Below are 25,288 nucleotides of genomic sequence, written 5' to 3' on the forward strand. Positions count from 1 at the left end.
GAAAAAGCGAGGGGTAGCGGATAGTCGTTCGGCACCTTAACGTACACCCACCGACCCTGCCAGCCCTTACAAGAGGAAAGTTTGTCAGCAGTGACATAACCCTTCTCCGTGTGCACGCTATGCCACCCGGCACGGCCAGAGAATGACGGCTGGAGATAATGAAGTCGGCGAAATAAGTTCACCGTTGGGGCCTCCCCCTTGAAGAGACAAAGCCAGACAAACCCGATTATGGTCCTCATAGCCAACGGGTGCAATTGGGCAACGGCAACGTTCATGGCCTTGAGGATGGCCACAACATACCCATTCAGCGGAAACCGGAGCCCAAACTCCAAATGTCGCATATATACGCCGGTGTGGCCCGATGGAGGGCAACAGACAGCCTGACCCTCCTCCGGGATAACGATTTCGTAGCCCTCACCGAAGAAGAAATGTTTCTCGAAGAATATCTCACCGGAACAACGGGCTAACTTATGGGTCCAAGTACAGTCAAGACGGACTTTACAAGCGAGGCCGTGATCCATAACGTACTTCCTCACGTTATTAGGACGAGCCTCCTCAGCATCGTCACCAAAATCTTTCGCATCATCATCGACATCGAATCATCCTCCCATTCCTCCGAATTCGAGGATCGACTTCAGGAGAAGGGGACCTACGGCCCGGCTTACTAGGCCGGCATCGTTGAGAAGACATGTTTACAATGAACTTACAAAATTAAAAATTGGAAAGTTTGTTTGTTTACCTTGAAGAAAACGCTCGCCGGAGTAACAACTCAGGAAATTAGAAGACAAAGAAACCCTTGGGAGTTTAGAAAGAAGGAAAAATTTTGAAGAATGAAATTGGTGGCCAATTTCACGGGGCAACTGCCCTATTTATAGGGAAAAGCCCATGAAGCAGGACCAATCGTGAGAATGACCCATGAAGCGTCAACCAATCGGCGTGCAGACACGTGTCGGACATGCAACCACGGGATGTCAATCGTTGCAACAGTTGCGTCAATCAATGCAACAGTGACCAAACGTCTTCAACACGCCTATTCAAATCTCTCCGCCTATTCACCTTCCTCAACAAATTCCCAAGCATCTGTTCTCCGCCGGCCACATGATCAACCAAGCTAGACACCGCCGGCCGGGGGCAATCAAAAATAACCGGCAGTATCAACCTCGGTCTCGGCCAGCGTCCCTTTCTTTTCCACATCGGATGCCCAATACACATCCATGTGGAGGGGGGATATGGTACGGCACGGCCTAAGAAAGACTAGGCAGAGCAGAAGAAGCCGCCGCAGAAGAAGCCGACGCAGGAAATTTTTCACAAATCACTTGCGCAGAATATACGCTCAGACGTACATCGAAGCCCATACCACGGCATAGACTACGCTGGGGGCAAATTGATGGGGCATATTTCGCACCGACCGACCACAAGTCAACACATTAGACAAAGTCAAAGATATCCACACAAGAAGTCAACGACTTAGACAACCTAGCCGATGCACCCATCTACTGTCAACTCCGGGTCCCGCATGTCAACCCGCCACCGGGGCACATACCGCAGACTCATATCCGGGACCCCTCGGCGGCGGGTCATCGAGAGCCCGCCGGCCACCATAGGTCCCTCGGCCGAGGGGTAGATCGATCTTTCCACCGCTAGCCACTTGGCCACTGGCTACCACTACGTGACAAAAAGGTGAAGTCTATAAATACTCCTCAACCCTCATTGAGGAAGGGATCCAATCCAGAAATACAGAAAACCTAAATACACTATTCATCTGGTATAATCTTCCTTATCTCTCTACAATATATTCCTAGCCAATTAGCATACAACTTATACATCTAAGTTTACTGACTTGGGCGTCGGAGTGAGTACGCTTGGCTCAAAGCCAAGCCCTCGCCTCGTTCATTGTTGCGGGAGAGGCCGAGAGGAACGATTAAGTCAAGGAGAATCCAACTCAAGACATCATTCAATGCCACGGGCCAGAATTATACTGCTTCTGGAATTATACCCGGAACACTACTATATATACAAACTGGTTCTAACTAACACAAATCCTACCTAACACAAGTGCCACATCATCAATCCGTGTGTGAGTCAATGCTCAATGGTGATTGGTAGCTTGAATGTCATCATCATCTCAACAAATTTATTTTTGAGGGGCACCACATCAAAATTCATCAACAATGGAGGGGTACCTTATAAATTTTGAAATATTAACGATATAATGAAAATTTGAAAAATAAAAATAAAAATACTTGGATACCTCGGTGGTAAAACCCAAAAAAAAAGAAAAAAAAAAAAAAGAAAAGAAAACCCTGGATTAGCATCGCATTCTTGTACTAGTATAAAATTAAACCCCCAAAAATACGAAGCGATACCATAAACCCTAAAATCATTTGCGCCACCTAAATCTCTCTCCTAAAACCCTTCTTTCTTCTACGCTCCCTTCTTTCTTCTACGCTCCAATGGCCGGCCAATTGCAATTCTGGGGTATACTCCTCCATCCTTCCTTCCCCTCTACTCTTTTGTCTCTGTTATTCAACTTTTGCGTAAATTTCTTTATTGAGTTTACAGTTAATGTTTTGATTTAGGTTTTGTTTGTCATCTGCTGATTGCATTTGTTTCTCGAATGTTAAATTTACATTTGTGTAATTGTTTTTGTTGATTATCTTCTAGCATTTCTGTATACTTGAGAATGTTGAGCTAGTTATTCGTTAAGTTCATTTCTGTGGATTTTGCTTGATAAGGCGATGATATCGTCTCGTCAAGTTAAGAGTAGGCGATTGACTCTAAATGTGCATACTTGAATTTGTAAATTTTACTTTTTCTCATATTTATAAACTTACAAGCTTAAGATGAATATTTTGACGACCAAATATTTCAAATGTCGAGGACTTCTTATAAGATTTTATAGCTGGTATAACAATGGAACTCCCTGCAGACAGTTTTAATAGGTGTATTTGGGCTGCTTGTCGTGTGGCTTTATAATGACGCGTACAAAATAATGTGTTACACAAGTATTTGTATTACTCACTCCTCCTTGGTCATTTGTTTACCTGTTCCATTTTCGGTGTTTATTTTAGGAGTGCTTTTGACGCACAATTTGATCCACTTGTCATCTAATAATTGGCTCCCTACTCTTTTCTTGGTACTTTGTGCCAATACCAAAGTTAAACAAATGACTGGTAAGGTGGGAGTATTTTTTAGCAAATGTCAAAGGCGTTTAATATTCTTCAGGCACTCGCTGTCTTCCCCCTCCTTGTATTTGTATCAAAACTACGATTGTAGGAAGGTAAATGAACCTGAAAGTGATGCAAGTAATGGTTTCAGATGAAATGCTGTCTGTTAATAGGAGAAGCTAGTACAATTGCTAATGTAATGGGCGAGGTGGTCAAATACACTAAGTTGTTCTGTTGTTATGCTGTCTTTGTTAGGTATCGAGGTCAAGCCAAAAGAGCCTTGTCAAGTAGGCCTTGAGGATGGATCTGTCGTCCATATTTCTCAGGTATTCGACTGCATGTCCTTTGATTTTGATACGGTCACGGAACTATTGTGTTTTAATTTGTTTGTTGACTGCATGCTTGTGTTTTGTGTTGTGTCTAGGCTACCCTTGGTGGTGAAATTAAGAAGGATGATGAGACTGTTACTGTCTACCTTAAAGTTGGTGAGAAGAAGATGGTTTTGGTCAGGCTAAGCAAGAAAACCCCTCAGATGCCATTTGATTTGGTCTTCAATGAAAATTTTGAGATTTCTCACAACTGGAAGAATGGATGCATTCATCTAATGGGATACCAGACTGAATCTGTGGAATTATATCCTTTTTCATAAGTGTTGCTTGCATTCACTAATCTTTCATTCCAAGGGCTGTTTGTCTCTTTATTATTTTTTTGCAGCTTTTTTAGAAGCCTTTCAATTTTCCATAGTTACTCATTTACAATATGTACGATTTTTACTCTTTCATGCACAATTTGTCACAAGATTTCAAGATTTCCAAGCACTATCCTTTTCCCTTGGTGTAAAAATTTTCTACTAAAACCTCTTCTATTTCTCCGAAAACCTAATCAAATTTCTCTCAAATGCTTTAATTCTAATTCTCATATCAAACAAGTGAATACTGTTTATCGACAAATTATTGAAGTGGATTAAATTAATTTAATCGTTTGTCGTTAATTAGTGTTTTCAACTAGGATTTTTCAGTTGGGGCTTTTGATTAGGGTTTTTCAGTTAGGAAATTTAAATAGGGGTTTTCAGTTGGGTATAAATTAGGATTTGAAATTTTCAATTAGCCATTGCTCTTTCAGTTAAATTACGGGTTAAAATTTTAAATTAGCTATTATTCATACAATTAAATGAACTGCTCTTTCAATTAAATGAGTTGAAAACGCCAAAAATGAGTACCTTAATTTTTCCCTCTGAAATCGGTATGTTTTTTTTCCGAATAAATGAAGTGGGGGGACAAAAGAGATAATAGAGAAGAGTATTGAAATAATGAGAGGGGTACTAGTGTACTACAGGAAACTGCTTACATGAAAGAGCAATGACCAAATTGTATGTTGTGTCATCCTCTTCAAACAATTTAAGAGGAACCTTTTCCTTTCAAAGCCCACTATGTTGACTGTAGTTCATGTAGAAAATTCGTTATTGTTTGGCTTCCTTGACTCTGGTTTTGGCTGCTGCCTCCTGGTGTTCACTGATTCGGAAATTGGTAAGTTGTTTAATGTAGCTATTTATTTTCGCTCATATACAAAGCATATTGATTTTATATTGCAATGCTAATTTTATCTTCCTTCCATTTGCTTTCAGATTCTTCTGACGAAGAAATGGTAGATTCTTCTGATGAAGAATTGGAAGATGATGTCCCAATTGCAAAGGAGAATGGTAGATACTTTGACTGATAATTCTCTTTGTTTTTTTTCCTCTGATTTTAGCCACCTTCTTATTAGTCTTTGAGTTCTTAGGGCACCTTGCTGCATCAGCTGCGATGCCAAAGGCAGCAGACAAGTCAAAGCCTGAGGTTGAAGGCGAGTCTGATGATGATAGCAGTGATGAAGAATTTGATGTAGATGAGTCTGAGGATGAGGATGCTGACAGCGAGGAGGTATACAATAGTAGAATTTCAGCTCTATTTTTTAATTTTATACATGAGAAGGGTTGAGGCTACGCTGTGAATGTAACATTCTGTTTTCTTAATGCTAATATTCACTTAGTATACATGTTCTGCTTAAAGGCCATGTTATTACCTATGTTACTTAGTCTCATTTAGAAGTATCCGACACGGGTGCGTGTCTAAGTGTCGGACTCGGCTATTATTCTGAAAAATATTCATATTTTGGTCTAAAAATGAAGTGTCCAAGTGTCATACCCATGTACTCATGTCCGAGTGTCGAGTGTCGGACACGGGTACTTGAGGAAATTAGAAGAGTCGGAGTAACATAGTATGTTACGCAACTTATTTTATCTGTGTTCAAGATTTGACAGTCAGAGATTGTACGACACTAGCACACTTTATTTTAACCCAAAATCCTGAGAAATTCATCACTGTAGCAGAGTCCAGCACTTGTGCATATGCTCTCTGAAATACTTTCAATCAAGTCCGAAGAATATAGGATAGCAACCATTTCAAAGTCAGGCTGACATGTGTACTGAAGATGTTTATTTGTTATTCTTCCTTTCCAGGATGGGACAAGTGTGACTGAAAGTGATGCCGGTGAGGACGAATCAGATGACTCAGAGGAAGAGACGCCTGCTAAAGTGGTACTTCATTTGCAAAATGTTTTTTTTGGCAGCCATAAGTAGCCTTTCTGTTGCATACTTAAAAGTTATTGTTGTTGTAGGTTGATACAGGTAAGAAAAGACCCAATGCTGATGCAAAGACACCACCCGAGTCCAAGAAGGCAAAGATAGCCACACCTCAGAAAACAGGTTTTGTTTCTGATCTTTACCAACTGGCCAGTGGCCATTTTATGAGAGAGATTATCGATTAGTAAGACTTGAGTAACCTTGTTTCTAGATGAGTATTTGATTGTTGTGACTTGTGATTGGTGATAGATGGTAAGAAAGGTGGTCAACCTACAACTCCTCTTGCATCAAAGAAAGGCGGAAAGACTCCTGGTGATGACAAAACTCCCAAGTCCGGTGGCAGCGATGTTTCCTGCGGTTCATGCAAAAAGTAAGTCTTGTGCTTTTTAGTAAGTCAAGTCTTTTATGAGACCATTGTGTGACAGTTGTATGCATACGAGTATACGACAAAGTCATTAACCTAAAACAAATAAGAAATAAGTTGCCCTGCATATATGCATTCAACTGTATCATACATTTGCTGTCTGTTTTTATTGTGAAATGTGAGTCATCTGCCTGTCTCTGACTTTTGAGTACGGAGTAGTTTAGATGATTCCCATGTTATGTTTATTGTTCATTTCTGTTCAAATGGATTTGTGCACATCGAATGCTTTGATGGTTTTCAAATATGTATCACTTTATCTTCTTCATTCATGAAGTGACCCTGTTCCATCATGTGGTTTGATTCGGATCAGCTATCACTGATTCAATCCCACTTACTGATAATTATTGTTGACATGTCTATATATGTGAAGTTTGAATTAGAGTCTTAACTTTGGCTTGTTATATAGGACCTTTAAATCTGGAGGTGCTTTGGAGTCCCACAATAAGGCGAAGCATGGTGCCAAATAGATGGAGTTGAAACATTTGTGAGTCATGCTATGAAAGGAGGGAAGATGGAGAGTTTTATCTCAAATTTTGATTTGATATATTTTTGGCGGCAGAGGTTTCTGGAATATGTAGGCAACGTACTTGATGGTGTGGTTTATGGTGAAAGTGGTAGTTTGGACAAGTTACATATTTAATTTAAATGAATGAATTGATCAACTAATCTTGTTATTGTTTCGTCTTCTCTTGCGATTGGCGTCGTTTAGATCGTTATTATAATTTCGAAGTTGCTTAATACGAGTAGTAAATTTCTGAAGGTTTCTTCTAGCTTAAACCATAGATTGATTATTTTAAAACTGATGGAGAATTGTCCGTTTCACCAAACATGGGTGAAACTTCAGTTGGGTTTGAGTTAATTTGGTTTGCACATTTCGGATTAGATTGACGAGTGGAACATGTTCTATAAAATGATGGGTTTCAAATTCCAATCAAACTTTTAATAAATATACTTGGCATTCCCTATTGTACAATTTGGATTCAAGTTTTTATGAGCGCAAGGGATCTAGAAAGGATAAGAGTTGTTTATGTAAGGAGAGGGAGCATTTCTGTAAAAAAACGCCTATGAAATCTCCCTGGACCACGTTCTTGGAAAATCTTAGTATGGAAAATTATTACTGGTTCCTTACCGGTGGGATATGAATTTGAGCGTAGGAAGCTAAAATGGGACTCTTCCTGCAACTTGTGTAAAGGGATGCAACCTTGTATTGAGACTTTGGAACACCTTGGCATCAACTCCGCTCAGGGAGCTAACATCAAAAATCGGGGTTTGGCTCATAAATTGGATTCGTTACTTGACTACCACGGAGGACAGTGATACTCGTATGATACAGCTCTTGACAACTATTGTTAGTATCTAGAATATGAGAAATAGCTGTATCTTCAGGAACGAGGACTTCAACCCGGTTGTTTTCTTTAAGAAGTATTCTCATCTTGTTATGCTAACCGTACAGAGTCTGTAAGGGGGTTCTCCTCACTCAAGTAAACATAACCCATCAACTGAGATACACCAAGAGGAGGGCGAGCTCGAACGGATGAAAGAGGGAAAACTTATCTATCTAATCGGCTCTTGTGGTTCTTGTCAGGTTACACGTATCTGTGTTGATGCCAGCTGGGAGAAATCCTTCACAGCAGCCTATGGATGGGTTGCCTACACCTCTTTGGGGTGGTTTGGTTCGAGGGAGTTATTAGGGGCAGGGCAGAATCTCCAATCCAAGCGGAGGCCATGGCCATTAAAGTGGCCTTGGGAGTGGGCTAACAGACAGAACAGGAAAACAAGCATCACCAAGTACGAGGAATCTATGAAGATATTACAACTCTTGCTTCGTATTTTCATTGTTTTTGTTTTAGTTACGTGCGCAGGAATCTCAATGGAAGAGCCCATGGTCTTGCCAAACGGGCTCTGAGGTCGCACTAGGAACTTTTCTTTTCGGCTGGCAAAAAAAAAAAAAAAAATTGGATTCAAGTAATTGTGGGCTTGTGGCTGATTTATGTAGTCGGAGTTGGTTCAAGTTGTTGGAAGAATTATCGGTCTTAAGCAGAGAGGCTTGCACTAGGATCAGGCTTGTGTTTGATGTGTCCGTCAGTTTTGTTGCTTAGTATCGTGTCGTTTATCCACAAGATAGGGTTGTACGAAGAGAAAATACCATTATCGATAGCAGATTGTGTATTTTTATACCAAATTGTCTGATAATGTAGAAAAATTACGGTATAACAGGGCCATGGTGGATCTGGAGCTCTCCTCATTCTCTAAGCAAAATTCAGAATTGACCGTGGTCAAAGTTTTCGAAACTGTATGCAGAAATCTCGTGATTAGATCTAAGCAGTCGCTGCCTCGTTCATCGTGCTATACCATCTATTTTTTAGGGAAAATTGCTCATCACACAAGTCACAGTTACCGTGTTCGATGCACATATCGCCCCATTACATAACAGAACTCGAGCAATATGCCAATATCACTCCCAACTAAAAATATGCATTTTCTATCTCTCTTGTCCAAGGCATATGAAACAACATGCCACTTCTCCACCCCATTAACCTCTGTGATAATGTAGCATACTTTCCCGTCAAAAATTTGAACTTTCTAATTCACTCGACATCTTGACAAGTTTCAATACTGTTGGCTACAAAATGCAATTCGATTACGGAGTATCATAATTTAACTCGTATTCCCTATTTAGAGTGAACAATTGTAATCATACTGAAATTTCAGATTCGGTACTATTCTTACACAAACTCTGCAATTTCGTTGTATCTGTATCCACTGCCTTTCTCCAACTTCACGGACACAATTGACCACAAAATATAACGTAAGGCCTTAGCAAGAGAGATGGAAGAATAGTATTGTAACACCCCACGCTAATTGACTAGTGCTTAAAGGAATTAAAAGTACTACTCATAAAACAAAGTGCACTTTCTTTTATGGCCATCCATGCAAAATAACTCCACAGTTAAGCGTGCTTGGCTGAAAGTAGTCTTAGGATGAGTGACCTTCTGGAAAGGTTCCCGAGATGCGCATGAATGAGGACAAAATGCACTATAAAGGACTCGTGTTAATCTGTGGACCATGTACCAGCCTGGTGAGCTATCATAAGTAACCGCTTCCGACCCGGTTTGAGCCGGGGTGTTACAAGTAATTGGAGCTACGGCCAGACATGAATAGTGGTTTCTGGCTCAAAGAGGAGCGAATGTTGACAGATTGGGTCATGCCTGCATGTCTCGTCCAATGAACAAGAAGGCTCACAAATCACTAGCGACTTTTCTAGGGACTACCACTTCAGTGAAGCACGCCATTATTGTTCGCAGCAAGAAACATAAAAGCAAAAGAGAAACACAATACATGAAACCAGATTAATTGAGTAAAAAAACTTGAGAGATTCAACATGAATTCGAAAAGCTTCTAACATGGTAAGACTGCTGCAATAGCATTCAGCTAAATCAAAGCATTACACAATAGCATTTCTAGAAAAGACGGCCTTAGAATAGAGAAATTCCTACAACTGCAAATTTTGAAAACCCAACAATCAACTCTCTTCAGGAAAGCAGCAAAAACCTGCAACCTGCAACCTGCAAACTCAACCTCCAGATGACCTGTACACAAATTTCATGATAAGCTACCGTTAATAACAGCTTTGTTCTTGAGCAGGGGATCTGCACCTGCAAAACTGGCAACTTAGGTAAGTTTTTGTGCCCCGAATAAAAATAGTACCGTTTATGTTCAGAAGGTATAGAGAACAAAACCTAATAGGATACCATGTCAAACACATCGATCTCACTACTGCAGAAGCGCTGAAGCTAAATTGAGAAGCAAACAGTTAAATCCGACTAACAGCTGACAATAACAAACCAGCCATAGGCGTAGCAACACTGCCTATCACTCATTTCAAGAAAATAAAACAAACTGATCAACAATAAAAACCAAACATTTGCATCGAGCCTAGCACATATATCTTATCTCTGTTAGAGCATCTCACACATTTGCATGTCGGATTCAGCTGTTTAATCGAAAGAGTGTTAAGATTTTAACATAGAAGAAAAGTGCGGGTATGTGTCGTTCCCTTGTCTGAATGCCAAGTGTCCAACATGGGTACCCGTCATCTCCAAGTTATTAGACTCTTGAAACTATTGAAATTAACGTCAAACTTCACTAACTAGCAAATACAGAGTATTACACTATGGTAAAATGCAAGTATAATGCAAATAATCGCACTCATTCATGGAGAAATAAATGTCGCAGGACGCAGACAAAAACATCGAGGTGTAAACGTAACATTGCTTTGAGAAACAAATGCCAAAACTTATATGTGCCAGTCTTAGATCAGAGACGAAACAACTAACCCAATCACTAAATGGGGAATGCACAAGATAATGTATGAGTCTAATTAGAGACTCGTGAAACCGTCTTAGATAAGACTCACTGAACAACAAATGCCACATAAAGGACACATTCACAACCAATTAACATATAAGAGACAAATCATATGAGAACATATGCCAAAGACACACAGCAGACATAACATGCAATGCCAATTATACTACTATAGATAAGGAGAAACACATCACATTCCACATGGCATAAGTGTGAACCTGCACACCTGCACATCGGAAAATGGGCTGTAAGAAAAATTCATGAGCACACTTGGCCTATCACAAAATCATGCTTCTTTTGCTACTTACACGATAGATCATAAAGAAAATCGAGGGACTGACCATATCATACGCTAATCAATATCCATATCCTTCCTGCTGTTGCTGTTGGTGCACATAGTTCTGCTCCCCAATGTGAGTCGGACCATCATAAACCCCATCATCATTGGTTTTAGCGCCATCAGTGTGGTCCTTGGCTCGTTGAGCATCTTCCTTTTCCCGATTCCACTGCTCAATCTTTGCACGCCTCTCTTCACTTCCTTCTCTTACAGGACTTCTATCCCTTCTTCTACCACCAGGACTTCGGCTTCTTCCTCGCCTATGATCAGGGCTAGTGGTCCTATTTCGGCTGCTCCGACTATCATAATAGGCTTCCCTATCATCATGCCTTCTGCTGCTATGGCCACGCCCATGGTGTCGGTCATCATAGTCATAGCTCTTGCGACGGTATGGACTACGGCTTCGGCTTCTGCTACGCATTCTCCTGTACCTTCCATACAGCTGGCGCCTCAACTCTCTGACAAAGACAAGTAAAATCAAAATAGTTAGTGTCTATGAATAACATATGGTGTTAAATTTGGTAAGGACTCAAAAAGTCCCTATGTGTCACCTGCCAATTCTCTTGAGATGCATGAAATTGCAATATCCACCACGATTGCAAGTATTCTCTTCATATTGTCTGCAGGTGGCTTCACGAAAATCTGTGACTGGAGAGAAATCCACAATGATAGGGCGACCTAAAAAACATATTTTGGAGGCAGTTAGGCGGTGCATTTATAATTTGTTGATAACTTAGGATCAAAATAAGAATTACAATCATTAAAACATGAGTGAGACACTGAAATAAGCACCCCCGATGCCTCAATGTCTCTGGCAGTGGTGAGCTAAAAGCAGTTGGAAGTATACAAGCTTACCCCTATCCCTATGTTAAAGGAATGGAGATTAACTACACATGACCTGTAGTGAGAATTGTGTCACAAAATGCACAACACTCTGATACTTGACGATACAGAAAGCATATAGACTATCCTCATCTTACCAGCATAATATCTCCCACTTAAATTGCGAATAGCATTTGCAGCCTGCTCTTCTTCTCTGTACTGAACATAGACATTACCAACCTGACAATGACAGTACAAAGCGATATATAGTTGAGCATAGGGTCATTAAATAACACTATGTATATACTATAATCTACAAAAACTGTACATTTGTGAATAATATACTTACCATGTGATCAGCTAGGTTGTCACAGACGTTGAGCGACTCAATTTCTCCATATTTGTTGAGTTCCTCAAACAGATCTTCATAGAAATCCTAGACAATGACAAAAGATAAAACCGTGAAGCCCGACAAACTGACTCATATTCTGACATACTCAATACTAGCCTACTAGCGTGCATTTCATTTTCGAAATCATAAACAAATATTAAAGCTATGTTGTTACACATGCCTAGATGTCTTAACTCAGCTATTTTTTTTACTAACGTTTTTTTTTTGGTTTAAAATGAAGCATCCAAGTGTCGAATCCTGTACAAAGGTGCACAACCTTTACGTGATAAGAGACTTGCGTATGTTTTAGGCAACCTCAAATGTAATTGAGTAGCACAGATTGTAGTATGCTGGATTACATACAGACAAATACAGTAGCAAAGTCTACCGTACGTCCCATTCATTTGTTTAACTTTGATTGAAATACGTCTCCAAAGAACAAAAAAGTTAAAACTAATGAATGGAGCGAAGGGAGTATAGACCAACTGAAGATACTAGGAAGGAAAGAACACAGTAAGTGGCATTTTGAATTGAATTAATTTGGTCCACTTGTCATCTAATAATGTACCCCTTCTCTTTGTCCAAAACCAAAAGGTAAACAAATGACGGGGACGGGGAGAGTAATTAAGTTGTTTAACTATAGCAATGACCGTAAATCTTAATGCACAATTAACCAACGTGAACCACAACACATGAAACAATTGAATAAAAGAAAGGTTAATCAAAGAAAAGATGCACTCCCTCCGTCCGCAGTTGTATACTCCCTCCGTCCGCAGTCAATTGTTGTCCTTTCGTTTTGGCACAAAGACCAAGGAATGAGGAAAATGCCAATAACTAAATGACAAGTGGAACAAATTGAATGAGAATGATCAAATTACTCATCAAGTCCATTCTTAAAATAGAAAGGACAACAAATGACTGAGACACCCAAAATGAAAAAGGACAACAAATGACCAGGACCGAGGAGTATTATTTTATTTAAATCGGTTTTAAGTGCGTCTTAAATAAAGAGCGAAGAAAGGAAAGAACCTCAAAGTGGCGTTGAATCTCGCGAGGATCAATGGGATTACCATTAGCATCAACACCAGGAGTAATCATATCAGGACGTTGATACATGTTAGAGAGTAAAAGAGTAGGACTAACACTAGGCTTAGTATGAAGCCTTGAACAACGATCACCATGTCTACATGCTCCTATTTTGAAGTAAAACGGACAATTCACCCTATCTTTTTCTGTACCAAATATCGACGCCAAGTGTTCCGCCATTGCCAATTCTCTTCTCTTCTCTTCTCTAGGGTTTGTTTGGTTTATGTGAAACAGGGATTTCTAATTTGGATATGGCCATATGGGGCCAGTTTTTATATATGGATACGATGATTCAGTTCTAGATGTTTCTCAGTTCTGTTTTAAAGTAGAGAACATATTGTATAGATAAGTTAAACTTAATTTAATGAGCATCAAAGCTGGTTTGCCCGAGTGGTTAAGGGGGAAGACTTAAGATCTTCTGCACATAAGTGCGCGTGGGTTCGAACCCCACAGCCAGCATTTTCCAATTTTTTTCCACTTTAAAACATTTCTTTTTTAGTTGTCATGGACTCATAATTACTTCATCAAATTTACTTGATAGTTTCCGTTTATGTGAAGTACTGCTCATAAAAAGATAAATAAACAAAATAGCAAAAGGACTAAAGAAAATACTCCATAAGAGAGGGAAACAAATAAACTAAAATTAAATGTTATATTTTGGCTACTATATATGGTAAACAAGCCAAGAGTGGGATGGAAATCATACACAATGAGAGGTTTTTAGTAGGATAATAATGTTTCTCACGTAGTTAGAGGCTTTGTTAAGATTATCTCAAATGAATTTCTACCTAAGTTCCATCCTATTTTAAAAGTTGTTTTTGCCTCAATTGAAATAAAAAAGGTCTGTTTGTGTATATAATATTAAGATCAGATAGCTTGTCAACCTTACGACTAAATTCGACTTATACGTAACTTGGTTAAAATGGAGCAAACTATGTTACTAATAAATAAAATTAGAAAAGGAAAAACATTAATGAATAAGACTCAATTTAAGGGATGTTTGAACTTTTATTAGAGATGAGGTCGAGTTTCTCATGATGAGCTTGTGCCTAAATTTTCTAAGTCAATATCACACGAGTTAAAATTCAAGTTTAACTCAATTATACCCTAACATTACATATCATGGTTGTGACACCCTTAAATTACGCGATAAATTAACACCTAAAATCTACGGAAAAACTGGTAGGTTATGTTTGTAATTGGTCCAACTATATAAAAACCTGTAATTTCAAAACTTTTTCTAAACCAATCACAACATTTCCAACATTCCCAAGAGGCGGGTGCCAAAACCTGCAATGCTAATGAACTAATTTACATGCCAAAGCTAACGATAAGAAAATGTAATGATACAAACCCAAAATAGAAAAGGGAGACATATGTCCCTTCAAATTATATACAAAACCAAAAGTTAAAAGGGTTACTATAAGAATAGCCAAAACTAGGTCCAAGGTTCCTTATGCTCGCTAGCTCGCCCCGTGACCCCAACAAAGCATCAACAACCTGTCAATCGCATTTTATACAAACACGAAAGCCACAATTCAGTGGGGAGTAACTTCGAGTCCTCCCAGCCACGAATCGTCAAAATTAATGTAACATGTAGTAAAACATGTAAACAAGATGATAATTAACCTAATTTCCAAGTATTATAACATATGAATACTAAATTGACCAATTTAAACTATCATGTGAAACATATAACAAATTGTAATCCAAACTTTATCAATTGTAACCGGCTTACATCTCACCTATTACAATTCATAAAATCACCATACAAGAAAGGGCAATATATCAAAGACAGGCATAAGTTCTTAGCACGATCAATAGTCACTCTGTAACTCGAGTCTATACCACGAGGTAGGGAAGGTAATCGAACCGGTATCTTGGCTCAGCGGTTAATATTAATAAAACATGGCCAAGACACAACACAACCCTAGCCTAAAATCATGAGACCTAGACATGCGGATACACACCACCGCACCCAAGACCCACAATTTTTCTAAAACAAAGTGAGTACTCTAAGGAGTCCACCAAAGGGTTGGCTAGTACTTAAGCTGACCACTTACTATCAAAATAAGTAACGAGGTCATGCCCCAACTTGGATATAAATCCACTAGTCAGGAACACAAAGGCTATCAAGCAGTGAACATATACTCGTCAAAGACTATAAAGACCTATCTATGATGAAGGCCGAAATACTCACCTAGGACCTAGTCCCAGCTTGAATACTTTAGCCCACACCACACAAGACAAGTAAGACACCCACTTAACCATAAGAGGGCAAAGAGTCTAACTTACTAACATAAATGCTAACATTCTATCATGTGAAAGGCTATATAAATGTCTATTCAGCATACAATCCAACAATAACCTCAATAAGTATTCAATACTAATTTCCAATTCTAACAATATTTACCATGTTAAAGGCTTTAGGGGAATCTAGGGCCATTTCTACATTACAAGACACTATTAAATTCAATCAGCTATACATGTGAACTAAAGCTTGATAAATGGCCTAAAACAAGAAAAAAGCCGATTATCTAATTCATATAAAATTTCATCCAACCGAATTTTTACCCGCAACCCTGACCTGCGACAGTGCGGGTTAAATTGGTGACCAATCACACAATTGACTGACATCGAATCAGTCAAAGGGACCAAGGCTCAGTTTTCGGCACAATCATCAAAACATGGCAATTATTGCTATAAAATTTACCTTGAGCCTAATCATTACAATTTCATCTTATAAACTATCCTAGCATGTGATAACTATCAATATAAGCTAAATTTTACCAACCTCATTATCTATACTACTAACATTATTCATTTTAAGCCATTTTATTACCATTTCATTTTATAACCTATACTAACATATGCTAACTACCAATATAAGAATAATTTCTACTACTAGTATGATTCAATTTAAAAGTGTACTCATATGTGACTTATACAACTCTAACATTAATTAACCCGAAATGACCAATATTGTACGAAAAACCGCGAAACAAGCAACGGACCAACCCGGGCCAACCCCAAGGCCTGCCGTGGCCTGCCGTGGGTCTGCCGGGCTGCTGGCCGTCACCCCTACACCACCATTTTTCCATTTTTGTTCAGTATAAGACCGTCTGAAACATAATTAATCGTTCCCAATACTAATATGTTAACTAAAACTATCAAAAATACATGGATTAAACATGCATGCAATCATTTTAACATGTAAAATTAACTACTTAATTAAAAATCACCAAAAACATACAAAAATCAAAGCATGTGACGATTATTCGTCGAGTAACTCGAAATATGTTACCTTAAGCTAGAAAATGAGCAATTAGCACCTTAAAACCCAAACCCTAACTAGCAACTATCCGCTATCTTCGACAATATACGAGTCCCCAAACTCGTCCTCCAATTCTTCACCTAAATAAACAATAAAAACACACAAATAAGCATAAATACCGAAATTTACCCAAAATTCGTCTTAAAACAACTTCAAGAAAACTGAAATTAAATTATACCAGGTTATAGATCTCGACGAGGGGATTCCGGAAATGTAAATTTCATGAAAATCCGATAAGAAACGAGAAAGATGTGACGATTTTAGCTTGGAATTGTATATGAAAATGGTGTTTTGATTTTTAGAACATTGAAGATGATTATGGAAGCAAAGAAAATCAGAAAAAAAGAAAGGAAGGGGGTGTGGTCCGCGGGAAAGGGAGAAAGGAAAGGAGGGAGTCGGGTTTTAGTCGGGATTTTACGAGTCGGTTTTTTTCGTTTTATAATAATTAAATTGGTCAAACGCAAATTCGACAAGACCAAAGTTCTTAAACACGAGATTACAAGAAAATTGAATACTCATACGACCCATTTCCAAATTCGTTTACCCAATGTTCAAAAGAATTGTCATTTTCCCCCCGATATGCCCTTATTTCGAAATAAAAAGTTTTACACGGTTTAAACTATTTTTAAACATTTCGAAACTCTCAAAATAAATACTTTTCTTCAAAATATAATAAAATTATATTTCTTTGAATTATTTTTACTTTAAATACTTAAATATCAAATTTTATTTGATTAATAAATTATTTTCGAAATATATTAACGGTCCGAAATTACGGGGCGTTACAATGGTTGCTATTTCAAGTTGGTCAATTACTAGAAATTTAAGATATCCTATAGGAGTTTCTTATATTATGTTTTTAAGGGAGAAACCAAGAATTACATTTACATATTGTTAAATTTAAAAATATAAACCTTTGTTAGACTATATTAACAAATATGATACAAATAATCTTTAGTAATCTAGCATGATATATACATAGACATGAGTAGACGTCAATCCCTGAAAAAATAGTATTCAAAGGAAAATACTTTTACTTTTATTAAGTAACATTCAATATGTTTTGAAGACTTGAAATTAAATATGTCTTTCACTATTAAAAAGAATGTTTTGTCCAAATACACCTGGATGTTACATTATCCAATGAGACTTAACTCGACTCATTCTTATTTGTCAGTTTTATTGCCGACTGTGGTATATCGTATTGTGCAACGCTACTTACTTTGAATGATGGTATTCCAAGCTAAGACCTTTATTACTATTGTACAATTGAATTGAACATTCAAGTAATAGTGACACTTAAAGTTGAAATTAGAGTAATGTAAAAAAAGAATTATTACTTTATTCAGTGGTGAAAAAGAATGTATGGTAATCACAATATATGAAACAATTATTCTTATATAAACCCATTTTACATAGTCATTATCGGAAAATGGTAATTAAGTCCCTTAACTTTGTTCAATTGTGAAATTAGGCCCCATAAGTTTCAATTTGAGCAATCAGGCTCCTAAGTTAAAAAAAAAAGTGAAATTCAACCCCATTTTTAAAATTTTCACAAAAAAATTAATTAAAAATATTTTATATTAGTATTAAACAATTTATTATATACTAAAAATTACTAATTGTAACTTTACGAAATTGTTCATAATTTATTAATCATTGAAGAACACTTTTACATACATATTTAGTAAATTGTTTATAACTTGTATAGTATTCATACATATATAATAAATTGTCTATATACTATAAAATTCAAAAAAAAAAAATTCTCAATATTTAATATAAATATAAAAGTTTTAAAATCATAAAACAAAATATTTTATAATTGATAAATTGTATTAAAAGTGATTTTAATATAAGAGTTTGGTGAAAATTTTAAAAATGGGGTTGAATTTCACTTTTGATGAAACTTAAGGAGCTTGATTGCTCAAATTGAAACTTATGGGACCTAATTTCACAATTGAACAAAGTTAAGGGGCTTAATTACCACTTTTGCGCATTATCGGAAAGTAAAATCAAATGATTATTTATCTAAAAAATCCCACTAAAACAATTTTCACCAATCACCACTTTCCATATTAAGAGCATTAAGGGCGTTCGTTATATGTTTTACAATATGATATTTTAAAACCGTTTAGAAGAAGAATTACTCTATATGAAAAACGACAATGCTTTTACAAGGAGTGTAATGTGAATGAAGTTGAGAAGCTGAGACAATAAATAGAGTTACGTGTGTTCATTGTAACACCCCAAGTTATTGAGAGTAAGGTTGTCCCACATCGGGGAATTGAGGAGGTTGTGATATATTTATAAGGGATTCCATCCACCACTTAGTAACAAGGCCTTGTGCTTTTGGGTTTAAGTGAGGACAAGTAATGAGCCCAAAGGTACATATCCCATCTTATTGGGTTGTGTTACGACCGTGGTGGGTCGGGTTGTTATAAATGGTATCAGAGCGACCCTGCGACCGTGTGGTGAGCATGTGGTCAGGAGTACCCGGGTCACACATCTAGCGGGGGAGGATTCTGGGCTTGGTTGCGTTCAAGTTGGAGGCACAACGAGGACGTTGTGTTCTTTAAGTGGGGGAGATTGTAACACCCCAAGTTATTGAGAGTAAGGTTGTCCCACATCGGGGAATTGAGGAGGTTGTGATATATTTATAAGGGATTCCATCCACCACTTAAGAATGCGCCTTGTCTTTTGGGTTTAAGTGAGGACAAGTAATGGGCCCAAAGGTACATATCCCATCTTATTGGGTTGTGTTACGACCGTGGTGGGTCGGGTTGTTATAATATCTATTAGCATGCAAAAATTAAATAGCTTGTTCCTACAAATAACCAAACCTAAGACTTTTGGTTAAACGCCAAACAAAACACAACACCCCAACTAAGCTACACTTTCGATTCGCTAATTTGGTACACACACAAAAAAAATACTTGAAATTTCTTCTAGGATTCCGTAGCCCATATAACCTTAAGGTCTAACTCAGCTCATGGTTACATTAGTCGCCCACATATATATCACGTGAAGTCATACACTTATTATTCTTTGATCTAATGTTATGGTGAATCATAGTACAAAACTTACTAAATAGTTTTCCAATGAAATAAGCTAATATACATAAATCTTTGATATGGTGTTGCAATTGTTCTAAACTTTGTTACTCATACTCAATTGTAAGGATATGCTAGCTAGGTATGAAAATACATCATAAAATTATCAAGTGATCGAGAAGAAATAAGGTGTCACATGACGTGACATGTGAACAGGGACGAAGCTAGACCCTAATCTTAGGCAGGGCCGAAAAATATTAGTATAAAAATTAAACTTAATATCCATGCTATAGCTATAACTATAACGTTCTTACAAGTTTTTTTATAGAGTACATCTATAAACAAAGTCTTATTATGCGTTATAAACAAAACTTTTTAAATTATTTATATTTCATATTTAATCTCTATGCGAATAATGAAAAAGTTTGAAATGTTAGCGTATAATTAACATCTTTGTTTAACTTCAACCAACCAATACAAATTCACTAGTATAATTACATCTTAGTTTAATTTCAAACCAACAAATAAAATTTTACTAAATCTTAAAACACATAATAGTCAAAACTAGAGCGACGGATTTTTTCACTAAACTAAAAGAAAAAAATAAGCCAGTTGAAATTACCTTCGCAAATTGACTGTGAATTTTTAACATTAAAGTGATCATCGTCATTTCATCTCTCAAATAGCATCAATCATCAATGGAGATCCAGTTTATGATATATATATATATATATATATATATATATATATATATATATATATATATATATATTTAAATCTAATTGCACGTAGTTGGTAGTTTTAGTAACCTCCTTATCATAAGGATTGTAATTTTAATAAAAAGGGTTAAGGATATATTTTATGGTAATTAAGTTGGAATAGTAGAAAAGACTTTGAAAATGACAACAATTAAATAAGTAAACATATTTGAGTTTTGCATCTATTCCCCTAATTTAAGCGTAAATCTTTGGTACAAGATACTCCCTCTTCTCTGCTTGGTAAATTTTTTATTTTACTTTATTTATAAATTTACAGCCCATCAAAATTTGCAAAATGTTGTCCGGGCCATGGCCCCTTGGGCCAGTATGTAGCTTCATCTCTGCTTGTGAATGAATCTTAAACATAAAAACATCATTATTAAGAACAATATCAACGAATTTCACAGGACGTAGCTCCCAAATAATATCGACATTCTATCATTGTTAGGAATTAAGATTATGATAATTCTACCTACGCCTAATTCTCTTCTCTTCTATTATTTAGGGTTTGTTTATATGAGACAAAGGCTTGTAATTTGGATATGAGGCAAATTTTTATATGTCAGATGGTTTTTTCATTGTTTTAGATGTTTTCAATTTTGTTATTTAAGAGTAGTTGCATATGTATAAATTAAAGTTAACATAGTGAACATCAAAGCTGGTTTGCCCGAGTGGTTAAGGGGGAAGACTTAAGATCTTCTGCACATAAGTGCGCGTGGGTTTGAACCCCACAGCCAGCATTTTAATTGCAATTCGTATAACTCGTATAATTTTTGTAGCATCATACCTTTATTATAAGTTTTCATCAATTCAAGACTTGGAATAATTCATAAAAGGCATAATTGCTTCATCAAATTCATTTACAAGGAGTGCTGACAAGGCTTAGCTTAGTCGTATCACCTATATAAAAAATAATCCTATAATACTTGTAACACCCCCTCATACCAAGGTATCTTACCAAGGATTACCCTAGCATGAAAGACTTTTATCATTTCGGTTTTCCGAGGTTAGTATATCAAAGTTACCAATTACAAACAACTTTTATTAAAGTATAAAGAGTTAGCGATTACATGTTTCCAAAACCAAACCAAAGTATAACTGTGAAGTGTCTAATAATTACAAGAATGCAAGCTAGTCTCTTGATGGCGGAAGCTAGACTCAAGTGATGACTCCCCATAACTGTCCCAGAGCTAGACATCTGTATCACCTGTCACAATCTGCTCACCAACCCCGAATGGATCACCACATATTTTACAAAACAACAACGGGGTCAGTTACTGAATAATCAAAGTAAGATAAGCGTATAAAGCAACCAGCTGATCATCCTCCATCTCCGGTCTCCCGATCTCACACAGTAACCGACTACACAGCGAGGTGTGTAGCCCTGCCAGACTACCCATCACAACAGGTAGCCCACGCCGCCAGTGGGGGATCGCAGCCAATCCACACCAAAATCACGCTCATCAATGAGGGATAACCCTGTTCCCTTAATGTGTACATCCCCTCCCGTGACGGGTTCCACAGAGGGCGAACTAGAGCGTGAAGCCACTCCCGCAAGTGACTCCACCACAAACATCACAACACCATCACAACCACCACCACCACACCAACACTCCGATGATCAGCAGAACACAGTCATACACAATACAACACATTCTTAAATCAATTAACAGTAACTGAGTAGGGATACCCTACCTTTTCGCAATCCGCTGTGCTGCAATCAATCATACAATATGCATAACAAATACCACATCGTCACCTACAACAATTATAATCAACAATCCTCAAATTAACCCAAAACAATAATTAGGGCAAAACCCTAAAGACAATCTATTAACTGATTACAAAGCACCAGAGACTCACAAACGAAATCGAGACAAAAGACGGAAGTGTAGACTTGCGATCGACCAATTAGCCTTGAGAGTGATTAGGGTGATTAGAGAGAGAGAGATGAGCGTCGTTAGGTTTTGGTAAAAAAATGATTTAGAAACTGTAAACATAATTTATATAATCTCTAATCACCTTAACCAAACCACGGAAAATAACACCCGTCAGACCGGATACTCGGTCGAGTATAGAGTATACTCGGCTGAGTACCCTCCACTTGGTCGAGTATTCCACATACTCGGCCGAGTATTCCTGGGCAGTAGCCAACCCAGGATACACGATACTCTTTACTCGACCGAGTAGGCCATACTCGGTCGAGTACCAGCTTAGGAAAACCGTAGTATTACAATCTTCCCCCCTTAAAAAGAACTTCGTCCCCGAAGTTCAAACCCAACCTATAAAACATGAACACCTAACGCTAACTCCACCAACCAAGCTTACTTCCGCAACACGGCTCACGATATCGTCTCAACTACAGCATAGCCTCTCGATACTAACTCCATAATACCATCGAACGACCATAACATAAGTGTTGCCAACTCTGTCTCACTTCTATAACGCTCGCTAGCACACTCAATTCCAAGACAATCCACCGGACAAGATCAACCATTAAAACGGAATGTTACATTTTATCACCCTTAAAACGAACTTCGTACTCGAAGTTTACTCACACTCATAAACATCATACTACTACAAGCACTGCCATTACATGTAATAAAATCAACCACAACACAAATTCATCCTTTACTCTACACCAACACTCAAACTTTCAATTATACTATAACATGTACAACCATCAAACTCTCTTTGTCGCATCCTACTCCTCTTAAGATACATGTTACGTCCTCGTAACTCACTAATACTAGGTCCTTTGATATACCTCCCATAAACCTCATTACCATCACATGTCAATGATCACCCACTATAACCTCAAGACCTACAACCATTCCTATATCCAGGGCTCTCTTCTCTCACAGTTCTCGTGCCTCCAATTATTCTGTACTTACATAACATATAACATAAAATCCTCAGTATCACCATTACTCCATCTCTTCCACATTACCGCAAAACGACATACTTCTATATACATTTACACTCATTTTCACAATCTTAACTTACGATCCATGATTATTACACACACTCACATTAGCTTCTCAAGTTCACCTCTTTTATTACCACAAAAATCACCCTTGACTTGACATGATACTAAGTCCCAAAACTCCATACTCACTGTCCCAAGAAAAGGTGCTAACCACATGTAGTTCCAGTTCAATACCACACATGCTCCACAATCTCTTGCCACAAATATGTCCACCAATGCCTCATCTAAAACAAGATCAAAAGTACTCCAACAACCTCTCACAACTGTGTCCCATTAACAGAATATTACTATACCATGACAACAACAGAACCACACCCAACTCTCTTTCATATCATACTCTATTCTCACTCCCATGCCGACACTGGTAAGAAACATCGGGAAACAAAACAACGGTCTATATGCCCCGACCGACACTGACAGGAAATAGCAGTAAACAAAAAACAATCTATGATAACACGAAAATACTCGTATCATAACACGAATTACTGTGCCCAGATCGCCACTCGAGGCACAACAACCATATCGATAGCCATCACAACTTTTACAATCTCATAACACTGACTAAGTACCACATCCTTGACCAGAAGACTTTCTTAAAATCGCTCTACTAGATCACGACGCAACATATTACACGGAATCACAGATACCAACCTTATGAATATTATCCAGACCATGACTCATGAGGTCAGAACCTCACACAGACATTTACACATATCATGGACCCATAATTGAATGTAACTAGCCAATCCTAATTACGTAAGTTACCACTTGATAATGAATATCTCTCATCCGGACTTAACTCAAGTGTCCTTCATAACATATCCTCTCATACACACAATTATCACCACCCAGCGAACGTAACATATCATCAACACCCAACTACGAGCGAACACCTTATATATTCACATCTTATACTCCCTCACACCCATACATACCAATCAGTCTCCACAAAATCAATCCCGTTAGAACAACTAACTTCCCTAAAGTATCATCATCCTCAACCACTAGTGTCAACAATACAACACCACTATCCTTCATGCGACCGCTCACTTACTATCACGTTTTTATACAACGAACATCAAGTCCATCAATAAAATTTACCTCATCATTATTTCCAATTCTATCCTTTATTGTATCGTCACCTAACTCTCCACCAAAATCTCATATCGTGCAAACACTCTGCCAATTTCTTACTTCCTCAATACCTCGAAACTAACGGCTAACATGTCTTCTGGAACTCCTATATGACTATTAACTCACAGCCTCTCATGATGCTATCGTGCCTTTCCACGACTCCTTATTCTCATGTCTCATAACTTTGGTCAACGTTCTCCCAACTTACTTCCATCCAATAATACCGATTAATAATTCATCTCCTTCCTTCTCCTACCTAACTCTTTAGTAATCCGATTACCTTCTTGTTACTCCACAACTCAAATTCCATTAATTCGTATCAATATCTTCTTATTCTCTCTTATCACTTATCCCCTCTCATCTTGCTTCTCACTCACCCTTGTCACCATCAAGTCCACACACTACCGGTTACTCTTCAATTAGTCGTATCTCCCTTTCGTATCTCTAGAAGCCACAAATTCACCCTATACCGTTAATTGTCCAAAGAATCATACACTAGGTTCACCTTCTGATAATCCAAACTACCAAACTCAGTAACAATCTACAAATCAACGTTGCGACATAACTCCATCTAAGTTCACTACATACCCCTCTTTTCTATCCCTCTACAACAACCTTTCATTACATATATATCCTTAAGCAACTCAATCCTAACCGTTTCCCTCCATAAATCCTTTCACTTCCAAATATGTTACTATTCGTATCCTTCATCTCAATCTTTCATTCTCACTTTTCCTTACACTTACATCACCCTTGCATATATACACTTACTTTTATATTACCCAACACACGACTATATCACTCA

General features: G+C 37.7%; 2 protein-coding genes and 2 non-coding genes across 11 annotated transcripts; 3 read left to right on the forward strand and 1 right to left on the reverse strand.

Annotated features, from left to right (window-relative positions):
- Window positions 1–2,369: 2,369 nt before the first annotated feature.
- Window positions 2,370–6,891, forward strand: LOC141647955 (histone deacetylase HDT1-like). 2 transcript variants are annotated; one of them, XM_074456336.1, is made up of 10 exons: window positions 2,370–2,478; window positions 3,423–3,493; window positions 3,592–3,800; window positions 4,680–4,693; window positions 4,792–4,866; window positions 4,947–5,086; window positions 5,665–5,742; window positions 5,823–5,910; window positions 6,037–6,157; window positions 6,618–6,891. In XM_074456336.1, the coding sequence occupies exons 1-10, from the start codon at window positions 2,454–2,456 to the stop codon at window positions 6,676–6,678; spliced, it is 882 nt and encodes a 293-aa protein (XP_074312437.1). In that variant the 5' UTR covers window positions 2,370–2,453; the 3' UTR covers window positions 6,679–6,891. The 2 variants fall into 2 exon arrangements, with proteins under 2 accessions (XP_074312437.1, XP_074312438.1); XM_074456337.1 differs by having other exon boundaries at window positions 5,665–5,739.
- Window positions 6,892–9,547: 2,656 nt separating this feature from the next.
- On the reverse strand, window positions 9,548–13,470 carry LOC141647956 (splicing factor U2af small subunit B-like). Of its 7 annotated transcripts, XR_012545895.1 has the most exons (7): window positions 13,159–13,470; window positions 12,088–12,174; window positions 11,897–11,978; window positions 11,468–11,594; window positions 10,921–11,374; window positions 9,920–10,805; window positions 9,548–9,801 (listed from the first exon to the last, which is right to left on the reverse strand). XR_012545895.1 is itself a non-coding variant. In XM_074456341.1 (6 exons), exons 1-5 carry the CDS (start codon window positions 13,393–13,395, stop codon window positions 10,936–10,938), a joined length of 972 nt encoding a protein of 323 aa, XP_074312442.1. In that variant the 5' UTR covers window positions 13,396–13,470; the 3' UTR covers window positions 9,548–9,801; window positions 10,921–10,935. The 7 variants fall into 7 exon arrangements, 5 of the variants coding, with proteins under 5 accessions (XP_074312442.1, XP_074312443.1, XP_074312441.1 ...); XR_012545894.1 differs by having other exon boundaries at window positions 9,920–11,374; XM_074456341.1 differs by lacking the exon at window positions 9,920–10,805.
- Window positions 13,471–13,591: 121 nt separating this feature from the next.
- TRNAL-UAA (transfer RNA leucine (anticodon UAA)) lies at window positions 13,592–13,674 on the forward strand. The gene has a single exon. It is a non-coding gene; the product is annotated as a tRNA-Leu (tRNA).
- Window positions 13,675–21,017: 7,343 nt separating this feature from the next.
- On the forward strand, window positions 21,018–21,100 carry TRNAL-UAA (transfer RNA leucine (anticodon UAA)). The gene has a single exon. It is a non-coding gene; the product is annotated as a tRNA-Leu (tRNA).
- Window positions 21,101–25,288: the final 4,188 nt, after the last annotated feature.

The sequence above is a fragment of the Silene latifolia genome, chromosome 3 (assembly GCF_048544455.1).
Source record: "Silene latifolia isolate original U9 population chromosome 3, ASM4854445v1, whole genome shotgun sequence".
Taxonomy (NCBI): Eukaryota; Viridiplantae; Streptophyta; class Magnoliopsida; order Caryophyllales; family Caryophyllaceae; genus Silene; species Silene latifolia.

Bases quoted from the DNA above. Each gene is read 5' to 3' on its own strand.
- LOC141647955 (XM_074456336.1), top strand. From the start codon at position 2,454: ATGGCCGGCCAATTGCAATTCTGGG. The intron at 5,743-5,822 runs GTACTTCATTTG...TTGTTGTTGTAG, and splicing joins AAGAGACGCCTGCTAAAGTG to GTTGATACAGGTAAGAAAAG. The intron at 5,911-6,036 runs GTTTTGTTTCTG...GATTGGTGATAG, and splicing joins AGCCACACCTCAGAAAACAG to ATGGTAAGAAAGGTGGTCAA.
- LOC141647956 (XM_074456341.1), bottom strand. From the start codon at position 13,395: ATGGCGGAACACTTGGCGTCGATATTTGGTACAGAAAAAGATAGGGTG. The intron at 11,979-12,087 runs GTAAGTATATTA...TGTCATTGTCAG, and splicing joins ACAACCTAGCTGATCACATG to GTTGGTAATGTCTATGTTCA. The intron at 11,595-11,896 runs GTAAGATGAGGA...TATGTTTTTTAG, and splicing joins AAGTGGGAGATATTATGCTG to GTCGCCCTATCATTGTGGAT.